This window comes from Canis aureus, chromosome X (assembly GCF_053574225.1).
Source record: "Canis aureus isolate CA01 chromosome X, VMU_Caureus_v.1.0, whole genome shotgun sequence".
NCBI classification, from domain to species: Eukaryota; Metazoa; Chordata; class Mammalia; order Carnivora; family Canidae; genus Canis; species Canis aureus.
Window position 1 is genome coordinate 3956756 of NC_135649.1, and position 25658 is coordinate 3982413.

The 25658-nt window shown below is 46.5% G+C and overlaps 1 protein-coding gene across 1 annotated transcript; it reads left to right on the forward strand.

Annotated features, from left to right (window-relative positions):
- The first annotated feature begins 1294 nt into the window (after positions 1–1294).
- On the forward strand, positions 1295–25369 carry GABRE (gamma-aminobutyric acid type A receptor subunit epsilon). The gene is made up of 9 exons (XM_077890275.1): positions 1295–1461; positions 5790–5992; positions 6406–6473; positions 10091–10311; positions 11020–11102; positions 12475–12612; positions 22721–22873; positions 22986–23185; positions 23474–25369. The coding sequence occupies exons 1-9, from the start codon at positions 1406–1408 to the stop codon at positions 23816–23818; spliced, it is 1467 nt and encodes a 488-aa protein (XP_077746401.1). The 5' UTR covers positions 1295–1405; the 3' UTR covers positions 23819–25369.
- The last annotated feature ends 289 nt before the right edge of the window (positions 25370–25658 follow it).

The window sequence follows — 25658 nt, forward strand, 5'->3', positions numbered from 1 at the left end:
GTTTTTTGGTTTGATTTAGCTTGGTTTCTGTCACTGAGCTTGCTCCAGTTGGGAAAACCCACTATAAACAAGCTCACAAAGAAATGCCCAGGAACATCATCAGTTAGTGGGCAGTTTTGTGGAGATGATGAAGCAGAGTGATGGGGTAGGGGTAGGGCAGTGGAGAGGGAGTATTAGGTTAGCTTGATATGGCAAAGGCAAAGGCTCTCCAAGGAGACTACTGCTAGCTACGATGCACACGGCCCCTTCTAGAGCAACAGGTGAGGATGCTGCTGATGTTCAGCATCAACTTGGCAGGCAAATTTCTGCAATCTTTTTCCCTCTCAAGCAAATCCTGAGGGTCTCAGTGACAACGAGGATGCTTGAGACTCTTCACTATCACCACTGTTTGAGGGCAGTGACCGCCACCCTCATCCCCACCCCCAGTGTCTACTCACTTCCACTTCTGGCATGACTGAGAGCCAAGTCTCCAGAAAGATTTAGCCAGCCAGTCTTGGAGAGGAGGTTTTTGAGGTCCCTCCACCCTCAGATGGTCCCTCTCACACCCAGGCCCCAGGGCTAAACCTGAGTCAGTCAGTGCCTCCATGTGGCTCCGGGAAAGTGCTCCAGGGATTGCTTAGGCCTGGTCCTTTGTGGTGGGTCCTCTCCCCTACCCTTAACACCTGCGAAACTGGCCTGTGAAGTAGCTGAGACCAGAGCCTGCTGGAGAGACACCCCCACCCAAGTGTCTCTTCTTCCCCTGTGCCAAGGAAGGTACTCAGTTACCCAACTTCCTTCGGATGCCTAGAGATGTACTCTGAAGGACCTGAAGGTCTGGAGGTGGGGTAAGGGAAATCTCAGAGGCCAGGAGATCTGGGGAAGCAACAGGTGATAGGGGAGGGAGTCTAGGGCAGGCAGCCACAGTTCGATCCCGCAGTGCGCGAGCGGACTGGAGGGGGTCTAGGAGGAGGCAGGAACCCCCCGGCCCCTGCATCTCCCCTTTCCAGGCCCAGTGTGTGGCCGTCCTCTCAGCCGCCGCCGCCGGCCTCCGGTTTCCCCCGCCTGGGGCCCGCGCCGCGGCTCGCCTCTTCCTCCCTTCCCCCGTCCCCCGCCCCTGGCTGTCTGGCAGCGCCGCAGTCGTGGCGGCAGGGGGCGGGGGGCCTTGGCGACCGGGCTCCCTCCTCTTCCCCCTCCTCCTGCCTCCCGCCCGCGCGAGCCTATCCACCCCACTCTCCGCAGCGGCAGCAAACACGTCGTCGGAGATTTCCATCGGGGCTCAGGGGGCGGGGCCAGGGTGGGGGGCGCGGGGCGGGGCGAGTGGGAGGAGTGGAAGTTGGAGCCCAACAAAACCCCGCACACCGCGCTCGGTGCGGCCAGACCGTGCGCAGCGACCTCCACGCAAGTGGTCGCGCCGGTCCCCACCACGATGTTAGCCAAAGTTCTCCTGATCCTCCTGGGCACGTCCATAATCCTCCCGTCTAGGTGAGTCTCCAGCCCGGGACCCAGAAGCCCTCCGCGCCCAGCTCCTCCTCCCCTGGAGCTGGACCAGCTCCCCGGACCTCTGGGTCCCTGCGATCCTCGAGCCCCGCGCCCACCTTTTCCAGGCCACTGCGCGGGCCAGCCGGGCCCCGGGGCCCGGCGACGCGCCACCGGCCTCCAACTCGCTCCCTGTAGGATGGGGGCCCCAGACCCCTGAGGGGGCGCCCAGGAAGGAAGGCGGGAAGCCAGTTCCCTGGCCGCCCCGCGCCCCAGACTCCCGCTCTCCAAAACCACGGCGAGGGCCGGGGGACTAGCACGCTTCTCCCTCCTTGGATCTTCCGTTGGAAGAGGCTAGCGGCCCGCGGGGTAACTGGCCGAGGTAGGCTCGTGCTTCTGAGGCCGAGGTGTGGGGGTGTGGGGGGAGGCTTTGGGAAGATGGAACCCGGGAGGGCGCCCGGGCTTGGGGAGCCAAACTGCGCCTAAATGCTGGAGCGTTGGCTTGCGTGTCCTCTCGAATTTCTTTTTCTGAGCGCCTACTAACTACCAGGCACTGCGCCAGATAACTCTGACTTTACTTGCTTCCCTTCCCGCCGCTCCTCTCATTGCCAGTCCCAGGCACGAGCCCCAGTTTACTCCAAGGATTCCCGCCCGTTATCCAGCCCCCTCCTCTCGGCCCAGCCTCCCCTTCCTGCATCCACCGCCGCCCCCCCGACCCCTCACCCCCCACTCCCCACCCCCACCAGCACCAAACACCCTACTGAGTCTCGGACTGACCGAGCCAGACGCCAAGAATGTTATTCTCTGAGGTCTGAGGTTTGGGTCCCGGATTTCCATCCCCACCCCCTTTTCCAAAGGCTAACAGCAGGTTTCCCTGGAGCAGCCAGCTTCCCTCACACTTTCTTCTGGCCCCAGGACTTTGCTCAGAAGGTTGTTCCCTGCACTTCTGACTTTTTAGAGTAGAAAATGACTGCTTCATATTTTTGAGACAGTTTCCATTCCACAAGTCTCTCTGTCTTGGTTCTCTGTTTTGGGCAGAGGGGAGATGGCTTCTCCTCTCACCCCACAATGCTTCAGCTCCTCAGGGGAGGGGCTGTAGGGCTCGCTGCTGGCTCACCGGAGCCCTGGGGTGTGGGGGTTGGCCTCAGCAGGGGCTTGGCAAATATTTCTGAATGCGTGCTAGGAATTTCCAGTCATCCACATCCTTCCAGATATGAATTGGACTGTTTGGGAGAGCTGGCATGGTTACTGGCTAGGGCAAAAGAGGGGTCTCGGAGTGGGGGCAAAAGGAAGAGGGGAGGAACTGGGAAGAACAGCTAGGAACAGGGGCTGTTGACATGGAAACTACTCTTGCTGTCAGGGGAGGGGGCAAGGGAGGAAGGGCCCAGGGAGGAAGGGCTGCAGCAAGTGGTGTTCAGACACTGTCAACATGGCAACCCATGATGTCAGCAAAGAGCTAAAGGTGGCCATGCAGTGTGTTGGCAAGAGACACATCGAACCAGGAAACCTTGCTCTGGTCCAGGCTCAGCCTCAAATGGTGGTGACTTTGGGCTCAGCCCTTTCCCCACATGGGGCTCAGTTTCTTACCCGAAAGGTTAAAAAGAGGGCTGATTTGGGGGGAAAAAAACAAACAAGCCAGTGGGCCCCCTCCTGGAGCTTTGCCAGTCCCCTCTTCCTCTCCTTCCATCCCCCACAGTTAGTTGGAAGAGCATCCTCACTAGTGGGAAGGGGTGCGGAGTTCCAGCTCCATCTTGGACTATTGCATCTAGAGGGATGTGAGTGCATGAAAAGTCCCCATGGAAAGATTCCACTAGCCCAGTACATGAGTGTTTTTCAAGTTTTTATTATTTCTAGCCCTGAAAGGGGGCTTAGTGGCTGGCTGAGGAAAGGTATGCAGTGTCAGCAGCTCCTTAACCTCAAGGATCCCACGATGAGCATGTCTGTTTTGTTTGTATTTTTACTGGTGAAGGCTGACTGGAGAATTACGACAACCTCAGGACCTTCTGATATCATTTTCATCGCAGACATAGTTTGGGAGCAGAGGGGCTTCAGTGATCCCTGGGCTTTTCTTGTGTGCCTCTTGAACATTGGGGCTCTTGTTGTTGGCTTCAGACATTTGGGAGGAGCTGCTGCAGGCTCTTGGGTGGTCTTGGCTGGCAGTGCCCCATCCTGATTATACCGTGCTCGTGGCCACGTCACCCAGGCCTCTTCTCCCTCTCCCTCGGCCCCTCCAAAAGTCAGAGGACTGGGGGGGATGGATGCCTCAGCGAAAGAGGACATTTCTGCATGTGTTATTTGGAAACGGAAACTGCCTTTCTCAAGCCCAGCTCTTCCCTTGCCCACAGTGGGAATTAACCACTTCAGACATGAAAAATGGCATAAATCTGGCACATCTGTATGCCAGTTAGGCAATTCTAAGAGCTTGAGATACTGCAGGAAAATGCATTTAGCTGCACAAGTTGTCAGGCCCCTGTTCTGCACCACAGAAGCCATGCCTGTGGCTCCACCTACTCCCCCCTGCTGCAAGCTTTACCACATGCCCTCCCAGTACACTCTCTTACCCAAAGCAAACCACTCTTCTGCTTTACAATATTATAGACTAACTTTGCCGATGGCTTTCAAAAAAGCTTTTAATTTTGATTTTTTTCAAAAATACATAAAAGTACATACAGTAGAGTGAAACCCCATGTACCCAACACCAGCCCTGTTATTACCAATTCACGGCCACACTTCATCTCTCTATCCCCCACCACTCTCCATTTCAGCTTAAATTATTCTAAAGCAAATCTCAGACATCATATCATTTCATATGCAATTATTTTAGTATGCATTTCTAAATGCCAGGACTCCAAACACATAATAAAATACCACTATTATGCCAAAAAAATTAGAATGAATTTGTCATGGTGAAGACAAAATGGGATTTTTTAAAAATAAAGAATTACCATAAAGGAGGGATAGTATGGAAAGTCCCCAGAGAGCAGAAAGATTTAGAAGAAATTAACAAATATAATCTGTTGCTGGCTCAAAATTTGCTCTATCCAGTGTTCGAATCTCCCGTTGTGTCATAAATTTTTTTTTTGTTTTGTGTTGTGTTTTAGTTTGCCTTTGCAAATCAGGAGCCAAATAAGATCCATACATTTGCAGATTTTTATCAGCATTTATTTTTCAAAACACTTTTTTTTATTGAATTAGAACGTATATACAGAAAAGTGCTCAAATCATTATTATGTAGCTGATGAGTTGTCAGAAAATGACCACACCGGTGTTAGTACCCCACATCAGGCACTAGAACATGACTGGAATCTCAGAAGCCCCCTGATGCCCACTTCCTCACTGCAAAAGTACCAGGACTCTTAACTTCTAACACCTTCGGCGAGCTTCCTACATTGCCAGATGGCTTTTTTTAATTTTCATTTTATTTAATTTAATTCTTATTTTTTGGCTGTGGCACTCATGCTGAGATCTAGTCTACCATCTCTCCTAGAAGACAGTTTCCAAGTAATGGACTCTTGCCTTTCCTCAGTGCTCAGAGTTTCCCCTCACTCCCCAGTTTCCCACTGCCCCCAATTTGAAAGCAGTGAATATCACAAAAGCAAAGAAATGCAGAATATTCCCACGGTGTCCTGGTGTCCTGGCCCTCCGTGGGAGAGGCTGTTCTGGCTTTCCCGAGCATTCCTCAGTGATCCTGGCCCCCTGCCCACCCATTTGCTCCCCAGTGGTGCTGGTCAGGCCGACTGGAGACCAGGGTTGGTAATGGCAGCTGATTGGCCAAAGCTCCTACAGCAATATCTCCTTCATCTTACATTGAGAAGTTCTTTTAAAATCTTTTTTTTTTAAATCTTTATTTATTAAAAAAAATAAAATAAAATAAATCTTTATTTATTTATGATAGTCACACAGAGAGAGAGAGAGAGAGAGGCAGAGACACAGGCAGAGGGAGAAGCAGGCTCCATGCACCGGGAGCCCGACGTGGGATTCAATCCCAGGTCTCCAGGATCGCGCCCTGGGCCAAAGGCAGGCGCCAAACCGCTGCGCCACCCAGGGATCCCAAGTTCTTTTAAAATCTTTAGCTTGGTTTTGTTACTGGGATTTTTTTTAAATAAAGAATTACCATAAAGGAGGGATACTAGGAAAGTCCCCAGAGAGCAGAAAGATTTAGAAGAAATTAACAAATATAATCTGTTGCTGGCTCAAAATTTGCTCTTACCAGTCACTCTTTATGCCTTGGGATACAGATTTATGTGGGTTTGCTTCTGTCCCAAAAGGCCTCAGCCAGGGCCCCTACAGAGTGGAGAACAGAGCTTCATTTTATGTTTGTTTTTATGTTCTAGGAGCGAAGGACCTCATGTTGAATCAGAAAGTGCACCCTCTGCCCGTGATGATGTGTATGGGCCTCAGCCCCAGGCTCCTGAAGAGAAGCTCCTCTCTGAAGAAACAAAGTCCACCATGAGGCTTGGCAATCTGCCAGCAGCCACTCACATCCTGAACAGTATCCTGAATAATTATGACCACAAACTGCGCCCTGGCATAGGTGGTGAGTAGCAGAACCTAACTCTTCCCCCTCGTGGAGTGGGAGGGTGAGGTCAAGGGGTGGAGAATGAGTGTGGGCTATAGGTGAGGGCAGGAACATCTGTTGCTGATATCAACTCTAGTCTCAGCACTGCTCTTGACCTTGATCTAGACTTTTTTTTTCCTTTTCTCACCCTCAGTTTTTCCAACTCTATGATAAGGTGAGTAGACTAGATCAGTGACCTTCAAGCTATGGCCAGCTCTTAACAGTCAATGAATTGGATCTTAAGATGAAAGAACAAAGAAAGAAATAGGATTGGATGTTGAAACCATGTCCCTAGTCATCACCCATATCCCTGTTCTCCCCTCTGACCATGCTGCCCCCTGTCCCATGCCCCTGTTTGACACTTACCTGTGCCACTTCTGCTTCCTTTACAGAAAGGCCCACTGTGGTCACTGTCGAGCTCTCTGTCAATACCCTTGGCCCTATCTCTATCATGGACATGGTGAGTACTGATCTTTTTGTAATAAGAGTGTCTCATAGCCCAGGGTGCTGACCCATGGGGCCTTTAACATACTTGTTTTTTTTGTTTTTGTTTTTTTTTTGGTTCTGTGTCTCCATAAGAGTTTTTGGTTTTGGTTTTGGTTTTGGAGCAGGAGTATTGAAACCAACACTGACTCTGAAAGGTGGGAAAAGGTAAATCCCTTGCTGCCTGAAGAGGACATTCAGAATCCTGACCATATCTTCTAGTCTTCCATTCAAGATAAAAATAATAAAGTAACTTTGAACACCACAACAAAACGGCTCTTTTTTTTCTGACAATGTTTTCTATAGACTTAAGTCTAGAGTTACTAACTATTGCTGTAAGACTGCTTTTCTCCTGTTGGCTCTATTGGTTCCCTCTTTCCTTTTCTATTGTCATCATTCTAGTGTCAAGACTGTCCTCAGGGAGCTTCTATTATCTCTCCTTGAAATATGCAAAAGTCAAAGTCGCTGCCTATGCTAGTCTACGTACTGACCTGGCCTCGTGTGTGATGTGCCTCCTGCAGTTCTAACCTGGCCTACAGCCTGAAGTTCAACACTATACTCTACTGGCCAAGGCCCTCCATGGCTGGAGCCAATTGAGGCTCTGGTTTTATTTTCCTCCCCACTCCTTTAGAGACCGCGTGTGCTCTAGTCACACTAGAGTATGGGTGTTACCAAATCACCTTGTACCTTTGGGTCTTTGTTCAAGCTATTTCCTGCTTGGAATGCCACTGCTGTAATTTTCTACTTGCCACAAGCCTTATCCTTCCCAGCCCCTCTCAAATGGCATCTCTTCCACGGCATCTTCCTTGACCTCCACAGCTATAAATTGCTCCCTTCATACTCACACCATTCTCCTCTCTTTAGGATTCATATTTTTCTAGCTTATATCAGAGTTATTTACCTGATCTTCTATACCTCATTGTACTGTAATTAGCTGTTGTTTGTCTGCCTTGCTCTCACCATCATGGTTTCCTTGGTATCAAAGACTCAGTGTATGCTAACTGCGGAAATGAATTATGAAAGATGTCCTATAGAAGTGACTTGTTTTTCCCTGATACCTAACAAGCCCAAGGGATACGGTCTAATAACTTAGCAGTCGCTGAACCTGGCATGCAACACAGAACTGGTCCAAAGAGGAGCCAACAATTTGATTTTCTTTGGCCAATAAAGTGCTGCTTTAGCCTAGGCCAAGTGCTGTTAGGAGATGCCAAAGACTCATGTGGTATTAAGTTTCCCCCAAGAAGCCTGGTCTTTTACATAATACCAAATAGTGCTTTACAACTGTGGGAGTTCTCAGTTCTTGTACAGTCTACTTTTCCCTTGTGACACTGGAGTTTTGTACTTGGTAAAGAGGGAGTGTGTGTGTCTTTCTCACACAGCCAATGAACAGAGCATACTTGTCTCCTTGGATCCTCACGACAGCCTGTATGGCTGGCAAGGCTGCCATTAGGATCTTCATTTTACATTTGAAGCAACTGGGTATCTCAGCAAGCATTCTGTTACAGGAGGGGTGTGGTTGTTTGAATAGAGTTCCAACACCCCTCAGTTAATCAGATGTTGTGTAGAGCATAGGAGTAGTCCTTAGAGAGAGAAACCTGAGCCCATAGCATGGAGATTTAAATCAAATGTTTCTACCTGTTTCCTGGTTAAATTTTTGAAACACCTAGCCTGAGCTTAGAAGTCAATGACCAGTCTGGGAATGACTGCCCATCATAACATCAACAGTTGCTAAGGCTTCTTCTTGCTGTGATAATTGTTGTGAGCAACCCTAATTAAGCCAATTCCTTGACACTGAATTTCTAGATTTTCAGGTGAGCTAAAAAAGATGTACAGCCCAAGCTCCCTTGTCAAACTGAGGAAAAATTGAACTCTTAGTTATCAGTTGCTGTGTAATGAACTTACAATTGGTATCTTATTAAATAGAAATTAAATGCTCATTTGAAACACTATAACATACAGCAGGAAAACAGCCTGTATTGGGGAGGGAAGACTTCCCCTAGCTACCAAGCAGTTCACATGGCCTCGGAATGAAGGAGGCTCCATAAGCCAAGTTGGAACTGCCAGCTACTTGGGACTGTAGAAACACTCTGAAGGCCACCTATGAAGGCTGGCAGGGCTGGATGGGGCAGAGCTGAGGGCTCCCATGTGGATGATAGCTTGGCTTTTTTCTGTCTGCTTCTCTGGATTACTCCAGGGAACCTTCTCAGTCTGGAAGGCCAGCTCTTGGCAGTTTGGCAATGGCTCTCATCACCTTTTGGCCTGGGCCACAAAGCCAAGCTGGGATTGTTTAGACCTTTCCCCTGGGGGCTCTACTGGGTGGTGTTCATTGTTGGATGGAGGATAACTCAGGAGAAAGACCTAGGAATTCTACAGGGGAAAATTGGACCTAGACATCCAAAGGGATTGTTGGTGCAAGTGAAATAAGTACTAGAGAGGGAAATCAGTGAAGGCCGTCCCAGGGCAAGGTCATAGTAATGGTGTTCTAAGCACCAGAGCCAATATGCTGCCATTAGCTATCTGTGTGACTTTGCACAGGCCCTTTTCTCTCTGAGCTTCAAAAGTAAAGGAGGTTGGGCTAGCCCTAAGGTTCCCCCTAGGCCTAGTTCTGGCACTTGCTTTTCACACTGCTTGCAGTTCTACTGCAGTCTGTTTTTTACCCTTCAATATCAGGAGTGCGAATCTCTAGCTTCTCATGCTTCTTCCTGTTAAACATCCTTCTCATGTTTAACAGTTTATGGGATAGGCAATATCACCTGGAGATCAAATAGTTATGGGTATAGCTATGCAGATGCACAAGCACATTCAGAGGTTAGGTGCCCTTGTTTAAAAGGAAAAACAGAGATACCTGGGTGGCTCAGTGGTTGCGTGTCTGCCTTCAGCTCAGGGCATGATCTTGGAGCCCGGGGATTGAGTCCAGCATCAGGCTCCCCCTCAGGGAGCCTGCTCCTCCCTCTGCCTATGTCCCTGCCTTTCTCTCTGTATCTCTCATGAATAAAAAAATAAAATATTTTTAAGAAATAAAAGGAAAAACAAAACAAAACAATTATTCAAAAAACATGAGACTAAACACACACTTCTCTTATGATTCAAAGCACTTCATTTTTAAGTATAACTCTGGAGAATGAAGGATTGAGGTTAATTAACATTTGTGCTCCCCTAATAAAAGCTGAAAGGGGAAACTCCAGCATATACAGCCAAAGGGGTGTGTGTTTATAAATGTTCAAGATGATTTTGAGTTGAGATCTTTGGTTTGTATGGAAATGTGGGGGCTGAGAGGGTGTTAACCTGGCTGGAGTAATCCCATAACCCTACAAGGCAGTGGTGATGTGATGAGACCAGTCTGTGCAATTAAACCACCATTGCCTGTCTGTTTCAAGATGAAATGTGTCTTCCCTGACTGTTGTTTATCTGGGAATGTTCCTTTCTTTTGAGAATGTCTGGAAATAGATAACTCCTACAGTATAATTCATGCTCTTTTCCTCTGTGCAAACCTAAGTAGGTTCCTATCTACTTGATAGACTCTTCACAGGATGGCATGAGAATATTCTTTGCCTGTATAGCTCTAGGTGTGTGCTTTTCTATCAATCCCACCAGGAATACACCATTGACATCACTTTCTGCCAGACCTGGTATGATGAACGCCTCCGTTACAATGGCAGCTTTGAGAGCTTTGTTCTGAATGGAAACATGGTGAGCCAGCTTTGGATCCCAGACACAGTCTTTAGGAATTCTAAGAGGACTCAAGAGCATGTGATCACCATGCCGAACCAGATGGTTCGCATCCACAAGGATGGCAAGGTGTTGTACACAATTAGGTATGTCAAGCCTCTGGAATATTACCTCTTGGGACTCTTTTCACCAAAGAACCATGGACATAGGTTTCATCCTGAATGATACTTCTAAGGGCCTTTCCAGCTTTACTAGACCATGAGTTCTACCCCCTTCATGTATAAACACAGACACTGGCCTCAAAATAGAAAGATTACTTAAGTCCAAACACCAAGTTCATGGCAGAGCTGGGACTCGTACCCAGTTAATTGCCTCCCAGTCCATAGGTCCCCACACTAGAGTATGACTGCATTGCCTGGACAATTCCATCCCAAGTGGGCACTGGATGTAGAAACACGTCCACGGTGGTGGAATTGTCCAGGCGGAGCAGCAATACAGCGGTTGGAAAGACACCTAAGAGCAGGCTGGACATTTGAATGCCTGGTGGGAGAAGGTTGTATATCAGTGGTATGAGGTGGGAAGGTGGTACAGAGTGGGAGAATGTTGGGAAGTCCTGGAAGCTGGGATGGGCAAACAACAAAAGCCCATCTAAATTGGTCCACACATTTCTCTGATGATGGAAGCCAAAGTAGCCAGATACTTTCAAGCTGTTCTTCCACTCTTTTTGTCTCTCCTTTGAGCTCTTTGTTTTAAATCCTACTATTGCCACTCATCGGTGGTGGTTCCCAGGCCCAAAATGGGTGGATACCTAAGTGCTCAGGGCCAGCCTAATGAGGCTCCTTTCTCCCTTCCAGGATGACCATTGATGCTGGATGTTTACTCTACATGCTCAAATTTCCAATGGATTCTCACTCTTGCCCTCTGTCTTTCTCTAGCTGTGAGTACCTTTTTAGGTCTCTGGGGCCCCAGAATCATACTGAGCCCCTTCTTTTTCCTCATCCTTGCCCTTTACATTTTTCTGCCTCTGCTTTTCTCCTAAAATGGTACCAGATTTGCCCAGAGCCTCCTCATCTCCTTTCCTGCTGACAATACTGTGTTGCTTCACTGGGCCTCGTGTTGGGCTCTTCCCTCTTCTTTTCACCCCATCTCAAGTCAGTCACACACCTCTGAAGTATAATTCAAGTATGTCTGCTCCTTTCCATTGCCACTGTCAGTACGTTGGTTTAGGTCTTTGCCATCTCCCACTTGGGCTTTCACAACACCTTCACTTTAAAACTGAACATGTCCAGAACTAAATACATTGCTTTCCCCCCGTCTCTACCCCCCAAAACAAATGTGTTGCTTTTGTGTTCACATTTGTCTCATTGAAAGGCACCATCACCCTCTCAGTTTCCCAAGCCAAGAACTTTGATGCTTCTTTCTCCATCACCTCCTACATCTAATCAATTGACACATATTATTGATTTTCCCTCCTGAGTGTCTGTTGATCCTATCTATTTCTCTGCATTCTCATTGCCACAGCTTTGATTCCTACCTTCATTCATTTTATTGTGCGCAGATTCCTGCACTGGCCTCCCAAAACTGGTCTCCCTGTCAACAAACCATCGTCATATAATGACAAGGGTGACCTAGCTGAAGCATCATCTAGACCAGGTCATGTTTTAGTTTTGAATCCTCCCTCAACTGTCATGGATCAATTTCAAATTCTTTAGAATGACCCTCAAAGTATTTCATTAACTGGCCCCTATCACTCATTCCTGTATGCTTCATCCAGCGTCTGTGAGCTAGCCATCCTGAACTTTCGGCATTTCCATAATCCATCAGGCATTTTCACCTTTCTGTGCATAGAAAACCCTCCTCACCTTTGCAGCCTCACCCATACAGAGAATATTTACTTAGCTTTTAAGATTTATTGGAAATGTCACCTGCTCTATGAAATCTTTGTTGGGTGTATCCCCAAGTGGTCTTTCATCCTTCCTGTTTTTCTACTACTGTCCCATGGGTGGAAGTTTCCCAGCAATTTCAACAATTACAAATGTATACTTACTATCTTACTCAATAAAATGTGAATGCTTGAGGGCAAGGTGTCTGCCTTGCTCATCTTTGTGTTTCCAGCACAGAGCCTGGTACTAAGGAGTGCTCAGTAAATGCACATATTGAATGGACTTCAACAACAAGGTAAGAGAAGCAAGGTCCTACAGCTGGTGAGGCTAGAGTCAGGACTCCAAGGCATTGCTTAGACTCCATGTTGGTAGAGACAGCTGGGCTTCCCAGTCTCACACGACCCTCCTTCCCATGTTGCTTTACAGTTTCCTATCCTGAGAGTGAAATGATCTACAAATGGGAAAATTTCAAGCTTGAGATCGATGAGAGGAATACCTGGAAGCTCTTTCAGTTTGATTTTACAGGAGTGACCAACACTACTGAAACTATCTCAACCCCAGCTGGTACGTACACTTTTGAAACCAGGGCCTTTTGAAACCAGGGCGAGGCAGAGGCCCAGGAGGGTGGTGAGGATGACTGGAGGTGGCCACATATAAATGTATGTAATCATCCCATGGAAATATTGTAGAACATGACTCCTGTCTTGGAAATGCTAAGCACTTACAACTGTTTGCAGAGGAAACTGAGACTTTGTAACTACATCTCAGTCTCATCTGCAAAGAAGTAAGTGCTTTGCCAAGTCCCTCAGAGGACAGGTAAGTAGCTAAAGTTTTATTGCTATCAGGATTTGCACCTAGCTCTATCATGCCGACCCTTCAGTTTCTAGTTATTTGCTACAACCGGCTTATTTGGATGACTGGGGAATTGAGCTCATGTGAGTTCTCCATACCCAGAACCAATCCAAGCTGGTTGAGTGGGAAACAAAGTTGGCCCTAATGGGAAGTGGAGGCTAGAGTTATAATGTCGACTGGGTGAGGGCTGGGATGGTATGGGGGAAGTTTCAGCTGTTACCACTGCTACTGCGTCAACATTTATTTTAAAGAAGCAGCTCTGAGAAGGACAGACTCCCGCCAAAGGCTTCATGGTGGATTCAACGTGGACATGGTGACCATTGGTTTCCTGACTTTGTCCCTGACAAGGACTAAGGGAGGGGGGGGGCTGGATCTTTTCCACATCAGCTTCCAATCAGATATGAGTGTCTTTGCTTGTGTTCCTAGGTGATCTCAATGAGAAGCTAAGGGATCTCCCCAGGGTTGCTCCTGGAGCATCCCGGGAAACCCTCTTCACACTGACCAAGTCAGGGCAGTGGAGGCACTGCTCTCATCGTTTCAAGAATGCAGATGGAACCAGTCACCAAACCAGCCATTTACCATAGGAGTCTTGCTTTGCTTCTGTGTGGCTAGGCAGACAATCTGCTTTTGCTTTACTTACTGAGTTGGTCACTGCGTGAGGAATAGCTCATGCTCATCCAGCTAGAGCTTTGCTTACACAGTACTAGGCCGGGGCAGGGGTGGGCTGTTTTGCAAATGCTTTTCTTTTTCTCGGGCTCTCTGGGTAAGCAGTTGTGCCACCTTTGACTCGGGATCCTTGCTCTTCTGCCAGCTAACCATGGGCCTGCCTCTTGCCTTTCTGCACCTCAGTTTTCCCAGACAGGTGGGGACCCATCATCAAAAGCGGCAGAAGAGACAAGGCCCAGGGGCTTTCAAGTCACTAGTGGTTCCGTTTAGTAGATGATTATGCATTGTTTCAAAATGGTGCCCTAGTGACTACAAAGCCCCAGAGCCAGCATCATCAGCAAAGTAATGGCAATAGGTAAGCACGGGCCCTCCTTGGGAAAGAGGAGGGCTCTTGGGGGAAAAGAAGGGCTTCTTTTGCTTTTACTAGAGGCTATTTGTTCTTGAATTATTCTTTCTCTAGCATCATAGTTCTTTTTGAGGCTGGGCTCAAACTCTTCCTAACAGCCTCTGGGCAGTTCTTTGTATCTGAAGCAGATTTATGTACTTGGTTCCTAAGGGTTCAGAATGTGGTGGTAGCTTGCTACTTTGGTCACCTAGGGCCACAAACCAGAGAATCTCTGGTTCAGAAGGCTTTCACAGAGTCCAGCCTTGCCCCCAGTGAGTGAGTTAAGTTTCACTGGTGGCTGTTGAGACTCTGATGGATCTTACCCATGATCAAGACTTCCTTTCTCACAAGGGAGCTTTTTCCTTCTCTGAAAAACTCTGTCCATCAGAAAACTTCCCGTTCATCTGAAATTGGAATTTCTGCAACTCTTACCCATTGGAACTCTTTTTCCCTAGAACTACTGAACTTATGGTAAACCCAGTCACTCTTCCATGGGGTCAAGATTAAAGGACCAGTATTTTGGTCCCAGCCCAGAGTCACAATCTTTTATAGACTCTACAGTCTAGTTCCTTTTCCTTCCTTTTCTTCATGGCTTTGGGCTCACTCATTCTGCTAGTCCAGTCCTCTGGACTAGACTATTAAATTATTGTTCCTCTGACAGTGCAGTGTCCAACTCTGGTCTGGCCAAATGACAGAAAAGCAGAAGAATCTTTAGTTTTTGGTGGGGGGTGTTTGGCTTTGGCTTTGGCTTTAGCTCCTTAGCCCCAGATATGTATTTTCCCTTGCCCATCCTCCTTTATTCCTCGGGAATAAGAAATCATGTGTTAGTATCCTTCCCTCAACTTTCAGAGACAAACTTCCATATCTTGAGAAGTGAAGAAGGTTGTTCTTTGGCTGGAATAAATAAAATAAACATAGGAAAACCTGATAGGATAATAAATCTCAAAACAATAATATATGTCTCACAAGGAGTGGTTGTAGCTAAATAGGGGTGTCTTAAATTGCAGTCAAGACCCTGGGGCAAGAGAACAAGAACCCGATAAATATGTTCTGGCCAGTGGGCAAGTGTGAGTGGTTCCTGCTGCAACCCTGGGGGAAGAGTTCTATCCCTAAAGCTACTACTCTGAATACAGATATTCAACTGACCCCAAGCCACATCCTTGCCTTTTTCCAGAAGATTCTGAGAACTCTAGCCCTTTAAGCGTCAGTGCTGCCAAGGTGAGTAGGAAAGGCTGCTCTCCTCGTTTTGCTCCAACAGAGAGCCTGGCTACACAGGTGATCTACTTTCCAAAACAATAGGACACGTGGACATGTTAGTGTTCTGGTCTGTTTTACAAAGCTATTGCCAGACAGTAGTAGCAAGAGTCACTGAGCATCTGCTAGGTTCCAGCCCATGCTGGGCTAGGATGGGCAAGAGCCAAGCCACAGGGCTTATGTGAGAGATTTAAACCCTGACGGGGTTTAAAAGCCTACCTAACTCAAAGCCAAGAAATTTTACAGCATCACTTATGTAGAAGTTTGGAACTTAGCTTCACTAAGGAGCCAGAATTTGAGCTATCACAAACCCTATGTGATATTGAAAATGAAATGGAAAGTCTTGGGCTCAGGAAAGCCCCCAGAATCTCTAGAGTCATCATGGGCAGAGTGTTTGGGATGAGTGTGTCAGAGTATAAGGCAGCACGAATGGTATAATAGAAGATGCCAACTAGAGATGTAAGTTGTCATTAGGTACTATAAGAGCCATCACAGTGTAGGGGAAGAGCCAACATTAAGGACATGATGCCCCAATTTTCACTTTAAGCTAATTCTTCTATTTTCCTGAAACACTCAGCTTGAATTAAGGTAATAGACTAAGAACAAGGAGTCTATAGTTTGGATAATGATGCAAATATGCAGGCTAAGTCAGGGAATTTGAGAATACATGGCATTAGCTTACAGGGAGGTGTGTATGTGCAGGTGTGTGTAAGATGTCGGTCGGAGCCAAGTCATGGTGGGCCTTTAGCGTCAGGTTAGACTGTCCATTTGATTCTACAGCTGTTGTGGAATAGGGAACCATCAGAGGTTTGGGAAGGGCAAGTGATTTCTTTTGGCCTCTGATACAACAGTGCTAACTAAGGCATTTTACCAGCATATGAATGAATAGGAAGGAGGTCAAATGGATCCTGTGCTTCCCCCACCCACCCTCGGCTTATTCTCTGACAGTATCCATTGTAAAGGCCAGTGGTACATGTGTCAGTCCATGATTCTGCAGACTAGATAGGGTACCTTGATGGATATGAAGGTCTGGACATTAGCCATGTGGCCCTGACAGATAGTAGGATGAGTTTTTCACTTTTCTAAAAAATATATTTATTTTTTAATAGAGTTCAATTGGCCAACATATAGCATAACAGCCAGTGCTCACCTGCCAAGTGCCCCCCTCAGTGCCCGTCACCCAGTCACCCCAAACCCCCACCGACCTCCCTTTCCACTACCCCTTGTTCATTTCCCAGAGTTAGGTGTCTCTCATGTTTTCTCACCCTCACTGATATTTTCACTCATTTTCTCTCCTTTTCCTTTATTCTCTTTCACTATTTTTTATATTCCCCAAATGAATGAGACCATATAAGGTTTGTCCTTCTCTGATTGACTTATTTCACTCAGCATAATACCCTCCAGTTCCATCCACATCAAAGCAAAGGATGGGTATTTGTCCTTTCTAATGGCTAGTAATATTCCATTACATAAACAGACCACAGCTTCTTTATCCATTCACCTTTCGATGGACACCAAGGCTCCTTCCACAGTTTGGCTATTGTGGACATTGCTGCTGTAAACATTGGGGTGCAGGTGTCCGGGCGTTTCACTGCATCTGTATCTTTGGGGTAAATCCCCAACAGTGCAATTGCTGGGTCATAGGGCAGGTCTATTTTGAACTCTTTGAGGAACCTCCACCCAGTTTTTCAGAGTGGCTGCACCAGGTCACATTCCCACCAACAGTGCAAGAGGGTTCCCCTTTCTCCACATCCTCTCCAACATTTGTTGTTTCCTGTCTTGTTAATTTTCACCATTCTCACTGGGGTGAGGTGGGATCTCATTGTGGTTTTGATTTGTATTTCCCTGATGGCAAGTGATGCAGAGCATTTTCTCATGTGCTTGTTGGCCATGTCTATGTCTTCCTCTCTGAAATTTCAGTTCATGTCTTTTGCTCATTTCATGATTGGATTGTTTGTTTCCTTGCTGTTGAGTTTAATAAGTTCTTTATAGATCTTGGAAACTAGCCCTTTATCTGATACGTCATTTGCAAATATCTTCTCCCATTCTGTAGGTTGTCTTTTAGTTTTGTTAACTTTTTCTTTTGCTGTGCAGAAGCTTCTTATCTTCATGAACTCCCAAATTCATTTTTGCTTTTGTTTCCCTTGCCTTCGTGGATGTATTTTGCAAGAAGTTACTGTGGCCAAGTTCAAAAAGGGTGTTGCCTGTGTTCTCCTCTAGGATTTTGATGGATTCTTGTCTCACATTTAGATCCTTCATCCATTTTGAGTTTATCTTTGTATCTGGTGTAACAGAATGGTCTAGTTTCATTCTTCTGCATGTGGATGTCCAATTTTCCCAGCACCATTTATTGAAGAGACCATGTTTTTTCCACTGGAAAGTCTTTCCTCCTTTATCGAATATTAGTTGACCATAAAGTTGAGGGTCTACTTCTGGATTCTCTATTCTGTTCCATTGATCTCTGTGTCTGTTTTTGTGCCAGTACCACACTGTCTTGATGACCACAGCTTTGTAACACACCCTAAAATCTGGCATTGTGATGCCCCCAGATATGGTTTTCTTTTTTAATATTCCCCTGGCGATACGGGGTCTTTTTTTGATTCCACACAAATCTTAAGATGATTTGTTCTAACTCTCTGAAGAAAGTCCATGGTATTTTGATAGGGATTGCATTAAATGTGTAAATTGCCCTAGGTAACATTGACATTTTCACAATATTAATTCTTCCAATCCATGAGCATGGAATATTTTTCCATCTCTTTGTCTCTTCCTCCATTTATTTCAGAAGTGTTCTATAGTTTGTAGGGTATAGATCCTTTACCTCTTTGGTTAGGTTTATTCCTAGGTATCTTATGCTTTTGGGTGCAATTGTAAATGGGATTGACTCCTTAATTTCTCTTTCTTCAGTCTCATTGTTAGTGTATAGAAATGCCACTGACTTCTGGGCATAGATTTTGTATCCTGCCACACTGCCGAATTGCTGTAAGAGTTCTAGCAATCTTGGGGTGGAGGCTTTTGGTTTTTCTAGGTACTGTATCATGTCATCTGCAAAGAGGGAGAGTTTGACTTCTTCTTTGCCAATTTGAATGCCTTTTATTCCTTTTTGTTGCCTGATTGCTGAGGCTAGGACTTCTAGTACTATGTTGAATAGCAGTGGAAAGAGTGGACATCCCTGTCTTGTTCCTGATCTTAGGGGAAAGGCTCCCAGTATTTCCTCATTAAGAATGATATTTGCTGTGGGCTTTTCATACATGGATTTTAAGATGCTGAGGAATGTTCCCTCTATCTCTACGCTCTGAAGAGTTTTGATCAGGAATGGATGCTGTATTTTGTCAAATGCTTTCTCTGCATCTATTGAGAGGATCCTATGGTTCTTGTTTTTTTTCCTGATGATATGATCAATCACATTGATTGCTTTACGAGTGTTGAACCAGCCTTGCATCCCGGGCATAAATCCCACTTGGTCATGGTGAATAATCTTCTTAATGTACTATTGGATCCTATTGGCTAGTATCTTGTTGAGAATTTTTGCATCTGTGTTCATCAGGGATATTGGTCTATAATTCTCCTTTTTGGTGGTGTCTTTGTCTGGTTTTGGAATTAAGGTGATGATGGCCTCATAGAGTGAGTTTGGAAGTATTCCATCCCTTTCTATCTTTCAGAACAGCTTTAGTAGAATAGGTATGTTTTTTTTCTTTAAACGTCTGATAGAATTCCCCTGGGAAGCCATCTGGCCCTGGACTTTTGTGTCTTGGGAGGTTTTTGATGATTGCTTCCATTTCCCTCCTGGTTATCGGCCTGTTCAGATTTTCTATATCTTCCTGTTCCAGTGTTGGTAGTTTGTGGTTTTCCAGAAATGCGTCCATTTCTTCTAGATTGCCTAATTCATTGGTGTATAGCTTCTCATAATAAGTTTTTTAAATCATTTGTATTTCCTTGGTATTGGTGGTGATCTCTCCTTTCTCATTCATGATTTTATTAATTTGAATCTTTTCTCTTTTGTTTCTAATAAGGCTGGCTAATGGTTTATCTATATTATTAATTCTTTCAAAGAACCAACTCCTGATTTTGTTGATCTGTTCCACAGTTCTTCTGGTCTCTATTTCATTGAGTTCTGCTCCATCTTTATTAACTCTCTTCTCCTGCTGGGTGTAGGATCTATTTGCTGTTTTTTCTCCAGCTCCTTTAGGTGCAAGGTTAGCTTTTGTATTTGAGTTCTTTCCAGTTTTTTGAGGGATTGTGATGTATTTCCCCCTCAGGTCTGCTTTTGCTGTATCCCAAAGATTTTGAACGGTTGTATCTTCATTCTCATTAGTTTCCATGAACCTTTTTAATTTTTCTCTAATTTCCTTCTTGACCCTTTCAACTTTAGCAGGATTGTCTTTAACCTCCATGTGTTTGAAATCCTTCCAAACTTCTTCTTGTGGTTTAGTTCTAGTTTCAAAGCATTATGGTCTGATAATATGCAGGGGACAATCCCAATCCTTTGGTATTGGTTAAGACCTGATTTGTAACCCAGTATGTGGCCTATTCTGGAGAAAGTTCCATGTGCACTTGAGAAGAATGTGTATTCAATTGCGTTTGGATGTAAAGTTCTGTAAATATCAGTGAAATCCATCTGGTCCAGTGTATCATTTAATGCTCTTGTTTCTTTGGAGATGTGCTTAGAATATCTATCAATTGCAGAAAGCGCCGTGTTCAACTCTCCCAGTATAATTGTATTATTATCTAAGTATGTCTTAACTTTGGTTATTAACTGATTGATATACTTGGCAGCTCCCACATTTGGGGCATAAATCTTCATGATTGTTAGGTCCTCTTGTTGGATAGATCCTGTAAGTATGACATAGTGTCCCTCTTCATCTCTTACTACAGTCTTTGGGATAAACTTTAATTTATGGGATATGAGGATGGCTACCCTTGCTTTCTTTTGAGGACCATTTGAATGGTAAATGGTTCTCCAACCTTTTATTTTCAAGCTGTAGGTGCTCTTAGGTCTAAATTGAGTCTCTTGTAGACAGGAAATAGATGGGTCTTGCTTTTTTATCCGGCCTGAAACCCTGTGCCTTTTGACGGGATCATTAAGCCCATTCACATTCAGAGTTACTATTGAAAGTTATGAATTTAGTGTCATCACGATACCTATTCAGTCCCTGTTTTTGTGGATTGTTTCCTTGGACTTCCTCTTTCTTTTTTTTTTTTTTTTACTTCCTCTTTTTTTTACAGAGTCCCCCTTAATATTTCTTGCAGAGCTGTTTGGGGTCACATTGTCTTTCAGTTTCTGCCTTTCTTGGAAGCTGTTATGTCTCCTATTCTGAATGAGAGCCTTGCTGGAATAAAGCATTCTTGGCTGCAGGCTCTTCTCATTTAGGACCTTGAATATATCCTGCCAGCCCTTTCTGGCCTGCCAGGTCTCTGTGGAGAGATCTGCTGTTAACCTAATACTTCTCCTCATATAGGTTAGGGATCTCTTGTGTCTTGCTGCCTTAAGGATCTTCTCTTTATCTTTGGAATTTGCAAGTTTCACTATTAAATGTCTAGGTGTTGAGCAGTTTTTATTGATTTTAGTGGGGGATCTCTCTCTCTCTCTCCTGGATCTGAATGCCCATTTCACTTCCCAAGTTAGGGAAGTTCTCAGCAATGATTTGTTCAAATACACTTTCTGGACCTCTGTCCCTTTCGGTGCCCTCTGGAACCCCAATTAAACGTAGATTTTTTTCTTCTGAGGGTGTCATTTCTTTCCCTTAACCTTTCCTCATCATCTTTTAATTGTTTTTCTCTTTTTTCGTCAGCTTCCTTCCTTGCCATCAACTTGTCTTCTGTGTCACTCACTCATTCTTATACCTCATTAACCCTCGTCGTTAAGACCTCCTGTTTGGATTGCATCTCATTTAATTGATTTTTAATTTCAGCCTGATTAGATCTAAATTCTGCAGTCATGAAGTCTCTTGAATCCTTTATGCTTTTTTCCAGAGCCACCAGTAGCTTTATAATTGTGCTTCTGAATTGGATTTCTGACATCAAATTGTAATCCAAATTCTGTAACTCTGGGAGAGGATACTGTTTCTGATTCTTTCTTTTGTGGTCAGTTCTTCCTTCCAGTCATTTTACTCAGTGCAGAGTGGCTAAGAATAAGTTGTCCTGGAAAAAGGTAGGAAAAAGAGGAGAAAAAAGGGGGAAAACAAACAAAAAACAAGAAGGGGTATCCTCTGATTCTATATACTGTAAGTCCGTCGATTTCCCCTGGAACTTTCCAGCGCTGCTCGGTGGAGAACTTGCTCTTCCCCTGTCTTTCCAGCTGGTCTTCCGGTGGAGGGGCCTGCTGTGCTGATTCTCAGGTGTGTGCACCTGGGGGAGCTGCCCCGCCCCCTGCCAGGTGCACGGCTCAGTGGGAGCTGTTGACCCTGTGAGGCCCCTGCTCCTTGGCAGACCCGCTCAGTCCCAGGCACAAGGTGACACCAGGAGGGACAACAGTGGTGGCGGCCAGTTCTCCAGCCCTAGAGTCAGCTCCCGCAGTAACTACCACATCTCCCAGTCTGTAGGGGCCTGGATGCTCTGGGGGCGGGGGGCGCTGATCTGCACAGCTGGGGGCCACCAGGAGGCCGGAGTGTCCTTGTTGCCCTGTGTCCTCCCGGCCTCCGCTGGTCCCCGGGGGGAGGATTGCCGGATCTTGGGCTGTATCCCGCAGCCCCCTCCGCTTGGAGCCGCTGACGGAGCCACCACCTGAGCTGCTCCCCGGCCCCACCGTGCGTGCACTGCAGCCCTTTAGGGAGCTCGGCCGCAGAGTGTGGCACACTCTCCCCAGGGGCGCTGCTTCCTCTGTTAGTGACCCCGGGAGTCTGAGGGCTCCACTGCCCCTCCTGGGATCCTGCTCGAGCTCCCTGGGAGCGCCTTTCGATCTGGGAAGATTGGTAAAGTTCCTGCTTCTCCAGGACTGGGCTTTCCTGTCCTGGGGGCTCTCTCCCTGCTCTTCGGGGAGCGCCTCCCCCTTGGATGCTTATTTATTTATTTATTTATTTACTTATTTATTTATTTCCGTCTTCCTACCTTGATAGAAGCACGAACTCTTCTTGCTGTAGCATTCCAGATGTTCTCTCTTTAAATCGGGGGCCGATGTTATAGGTTTTCAGGATGGTTTGAAAGTTATCTAGGTAAGTTGGTGGGTACAGGTGACTTGGGGACCCTATTCTTCCACCATCTTGCCCCCGAGTTTTTCACTTTCATCTGATACTTTTGCCACCCTGAGGAGACAGATGTGGGATATGGGACAGTGAGCTGAGAAAGAAGCAACGACATTTCTGGCCCTGGCTTAGCTCTTAACTGACCATGGGTCGTGCAGTGAGCCCCCTCTCTGGGTTTCTTCTGATTCTCTGTATGTGGCATTGGCATAATGTGCCTCTATCTTAGGACTGTGGTGGGGATTTATTGAGCTGAACAAGACCCTTAATGTGTACATTCTGCCTTGAAGGGACTCTCATGTCAGTGCTGTAATGAAGTGGTATTTTTGTCTTCCAGGTGATTTCACGGTCATGACACTTTACTTCAATGTGAGCAGGCGGTTTGGCTTTGTAGCCTTTCAAAACTACGTCCCTTCTTCTGTGACCACAATGCTCTCCTGGGTTTCCTTTTGGATCAAGAGAGACTCTGCTCCAGCCAGAACCTCTTTAGGTAAGTGGGTAATATACACAAGTTGGCACAGAGTTGCCTTCTCAAGGGTCCTTTCAGCAGTGTAATATACGGATTGGTAGCTAAGCCCACCTCCACTACTGTGCTTTCACAGGGATAACCTCTGTACTCACTATGACCACCTTGGGCACCTTTTCCCGTAAGAATTTCCCACGTGTCTCCTACATCACAGCCCTGGATTTCTATATTGCCATCTGTTTCGTCTTCTGCTTCTGTGCTCTGATGGAGTTTGCTGTGCTCAACTTCCTGACTTACAACCGGACAAATCCCCGTGCTTCTCCAAAACTTCGCCATGTATGACCTGGGTATGGGAGTGGTGGCAAGCTTTTGGAGTGTGGAGGCATGCAAGTGAGGGCACTAGGGTTCATGGCACATGGATGGCCAGCTCACCAAGTGATGGGAGAGGGAACCTGAGGTGGGGGGGGTGGAGTTGAATATACTTTCTGATGTCATGCTGGGAATGGGGGTGGTGGGGGGAGATTTAAAAATGTGCCAAGGACAAAGCCTCCAGAAACCCTGAGGCAGCACCTAGACTTGATTCATATTTGTTTTTTTTCACACTTCTTCCCTTGTCTGTTCCAGCCACAGATTCGTGCCCGCTCCCGTACCCCTCCCCGTGCCCATGTCCACCAGCATCCAGAAGCTTTTGTGTGCCAGATCGAGGACTCTGAGGAAAGTGATGAAGAGGAGGGCCCATCTTGCCCAGCCCAGCAGTCTCTTAGCCTAGATACCACCCAGAGGCCTGGTGGTTGCTGCAAGTGGTGCAAGAAGTATTTTTGTATGGTCCCCAGTTGTGAGGGTAGCATCTGGCAGAAGGGCCGCCTCTTCATCCACATCTACCGCCTGGATAACTACTCACGAGTTATTTTTCCTGTGACCTTCTTCTTCTTCAATGTGCTCTACTGGCTTGTTTGCCTTAACTTGTAGGTGCCAGCTGGTACCCTGTGAGCAACCTCCTCAGTTCCCCAGGAGGTCCCACACCCCTTGTCAAGGGAGTCAGAGGGAAGCAGCAGCAGCAGCAGGAGCAACAAGAGAGTGTCCTTCCTTCCCCATTCCCTAAACACAAGCCTGTGGAGAATTGCTCTTTCCTGGCCCTCCCCCCTACCTGACCCTTTTACTGACCTTCGATGGCAGCCCACTTTGAGTAAAATGGCCCACCTCTCTATTCCTCAAGGAGCGTTAATTATTCTTAGGCTTAAATATAACAGACTGTCAATTACTAGCTCCCTGAGACCATGCCCGTGTATGAGTAGGTCAGCCGTCTCCCAGTGCTGATACCCACTGCCTTTATCCAGAAACAATACTGCCTTTGTGGTGCTCCAGGCCCAGCTCTGGCCTCAGCCTCAAAGTGCACAGACAGCTGCTTGCCTATTAGTGACATCTCCTTAAAATGCTGGACAGCATTTTAAAGGGGGAAGGGGACTCTAGTCTTTAGTTCAGATTATTATATTCTTGGTTTTGTCTTCCTGCCCTCCCTTCCCCTACAGATAGACACCAGTATTATTCTATTACAAGGAGGGGAGGCAGCAATTGAGCCTCTTTGGGATAGTATCTCCCTCTGCTGCTATGCCACCTCCTTCTCCCCGCATTCCCCACCTCCATCCCTCATCTGCACTACAAATTCAACGCCTTGCATCCATTGGGTATCTATTTTTGTGTGTGGTAATAGTAATGACCCCTTGCTTTATATGCCACCTTTTTCCTCTTCCTTGACCCCTGTGACGTTATCTGTAACTTCCCCAGTGGCTTTCCCAGCCCCGACCCAGGTGCTAGGCCATGGTGACTTCTTGGGGCCAAGACACTAAGAGAACTTTGCTTTGCAGTGGACATTACTAGCACAGATTGGTGCCCTCTAAAGGCACAACATAAGAGTTTTGCCACTTCCTTGGCCCCTGGACCCATGAGCCAGTCCACTCTTATCCTGGGGCACTCACAATCACAATCAACGAATTGAATTCCCTTAAATTTGTATAGCACTTTACCTTTTGCAAAGCACTTTTGACAAATTATTTCTATTTTGAGCCTCATCATAGCCCTGGGATATATTCAGGGCAGGGTTCTCATCCCCATTTTGCAGATGAGAACCCTGAGGCACAGATTTCTATGGGACTGTGGATCTCACTGGAAACTACTCAGGAGCCCACTGTCACCTTCTAGACCACATGACAGGGCTAGGCAGCTCTGTTCATCATGGTTTGATTCTATAGCCTCTGCCAACACCCCAGTGGCAAGACCCAGAATGGCAGCCTCTTTTCAGCATTGGCCTGCTCGATTCCTGGGCCCCCAAGACCGAACCTCTCCTGGCTCTGGTAACCCAGTGAGGTGAATTTGGACACGCCCCAATGCTTGTATATGCTGAATGAAATCTGTGTCTGTATTTTGCTGGGGGGTGGGTAGGGTAGGGAGATACATCTGCTTTTTGTCACCATCACCTGAAAAGGGGAAATGTATCAATAAATATATCAGCAAAGCACAGAAGGTGTAGCTGGTTTCTTAGGCATTCAAGTTTGTTCTCAGTTCAGGATTTAAATCTCAAATAAATGACCCAAATTTGTCTGTTCCCCTCTTGCATCCATGACTCCCAGACCTACCAAGCATGTACCATGAATTCTCTGTTAGTGGAAAAGTGAAGGAAAGAGGGTGACCAAGTGGGTGGCCCCCTTTTACTGTTTCACTTACTTGCTCCTATGCCCTTATTCCCCGCCATGTCCTCTTTGCTTTGTCCATCATTCTCACCTCACCTAAGCAGAAAGCTAGAAGTTTCCTG

Excerpts from the sequence above, each read along its gene's own strand:
- GABRE (XM_077890275.1), top strand. The coding sequence starts at position 1,406 with ATGTTAGCCAAAGTTCTCCTGATCCTCCTGGGCACGTCCATAATCCTC. Across the intron at positions 1,462-5,789 it reads TCCATAATCCTCCCGTCTAG|GAGCGAAGGACCTCATGTTG; the intron begins GTGAGTCTCCAG and ends TTTATGTTCTAG. Across the intron at positions 10,312-11,019 it reads AAGGTGTTGTACACAATTAG|GATGACCATTGATGCTGGAT; the intron begins GTATGTCAAGCC and ends TCTCCCTTCCAG.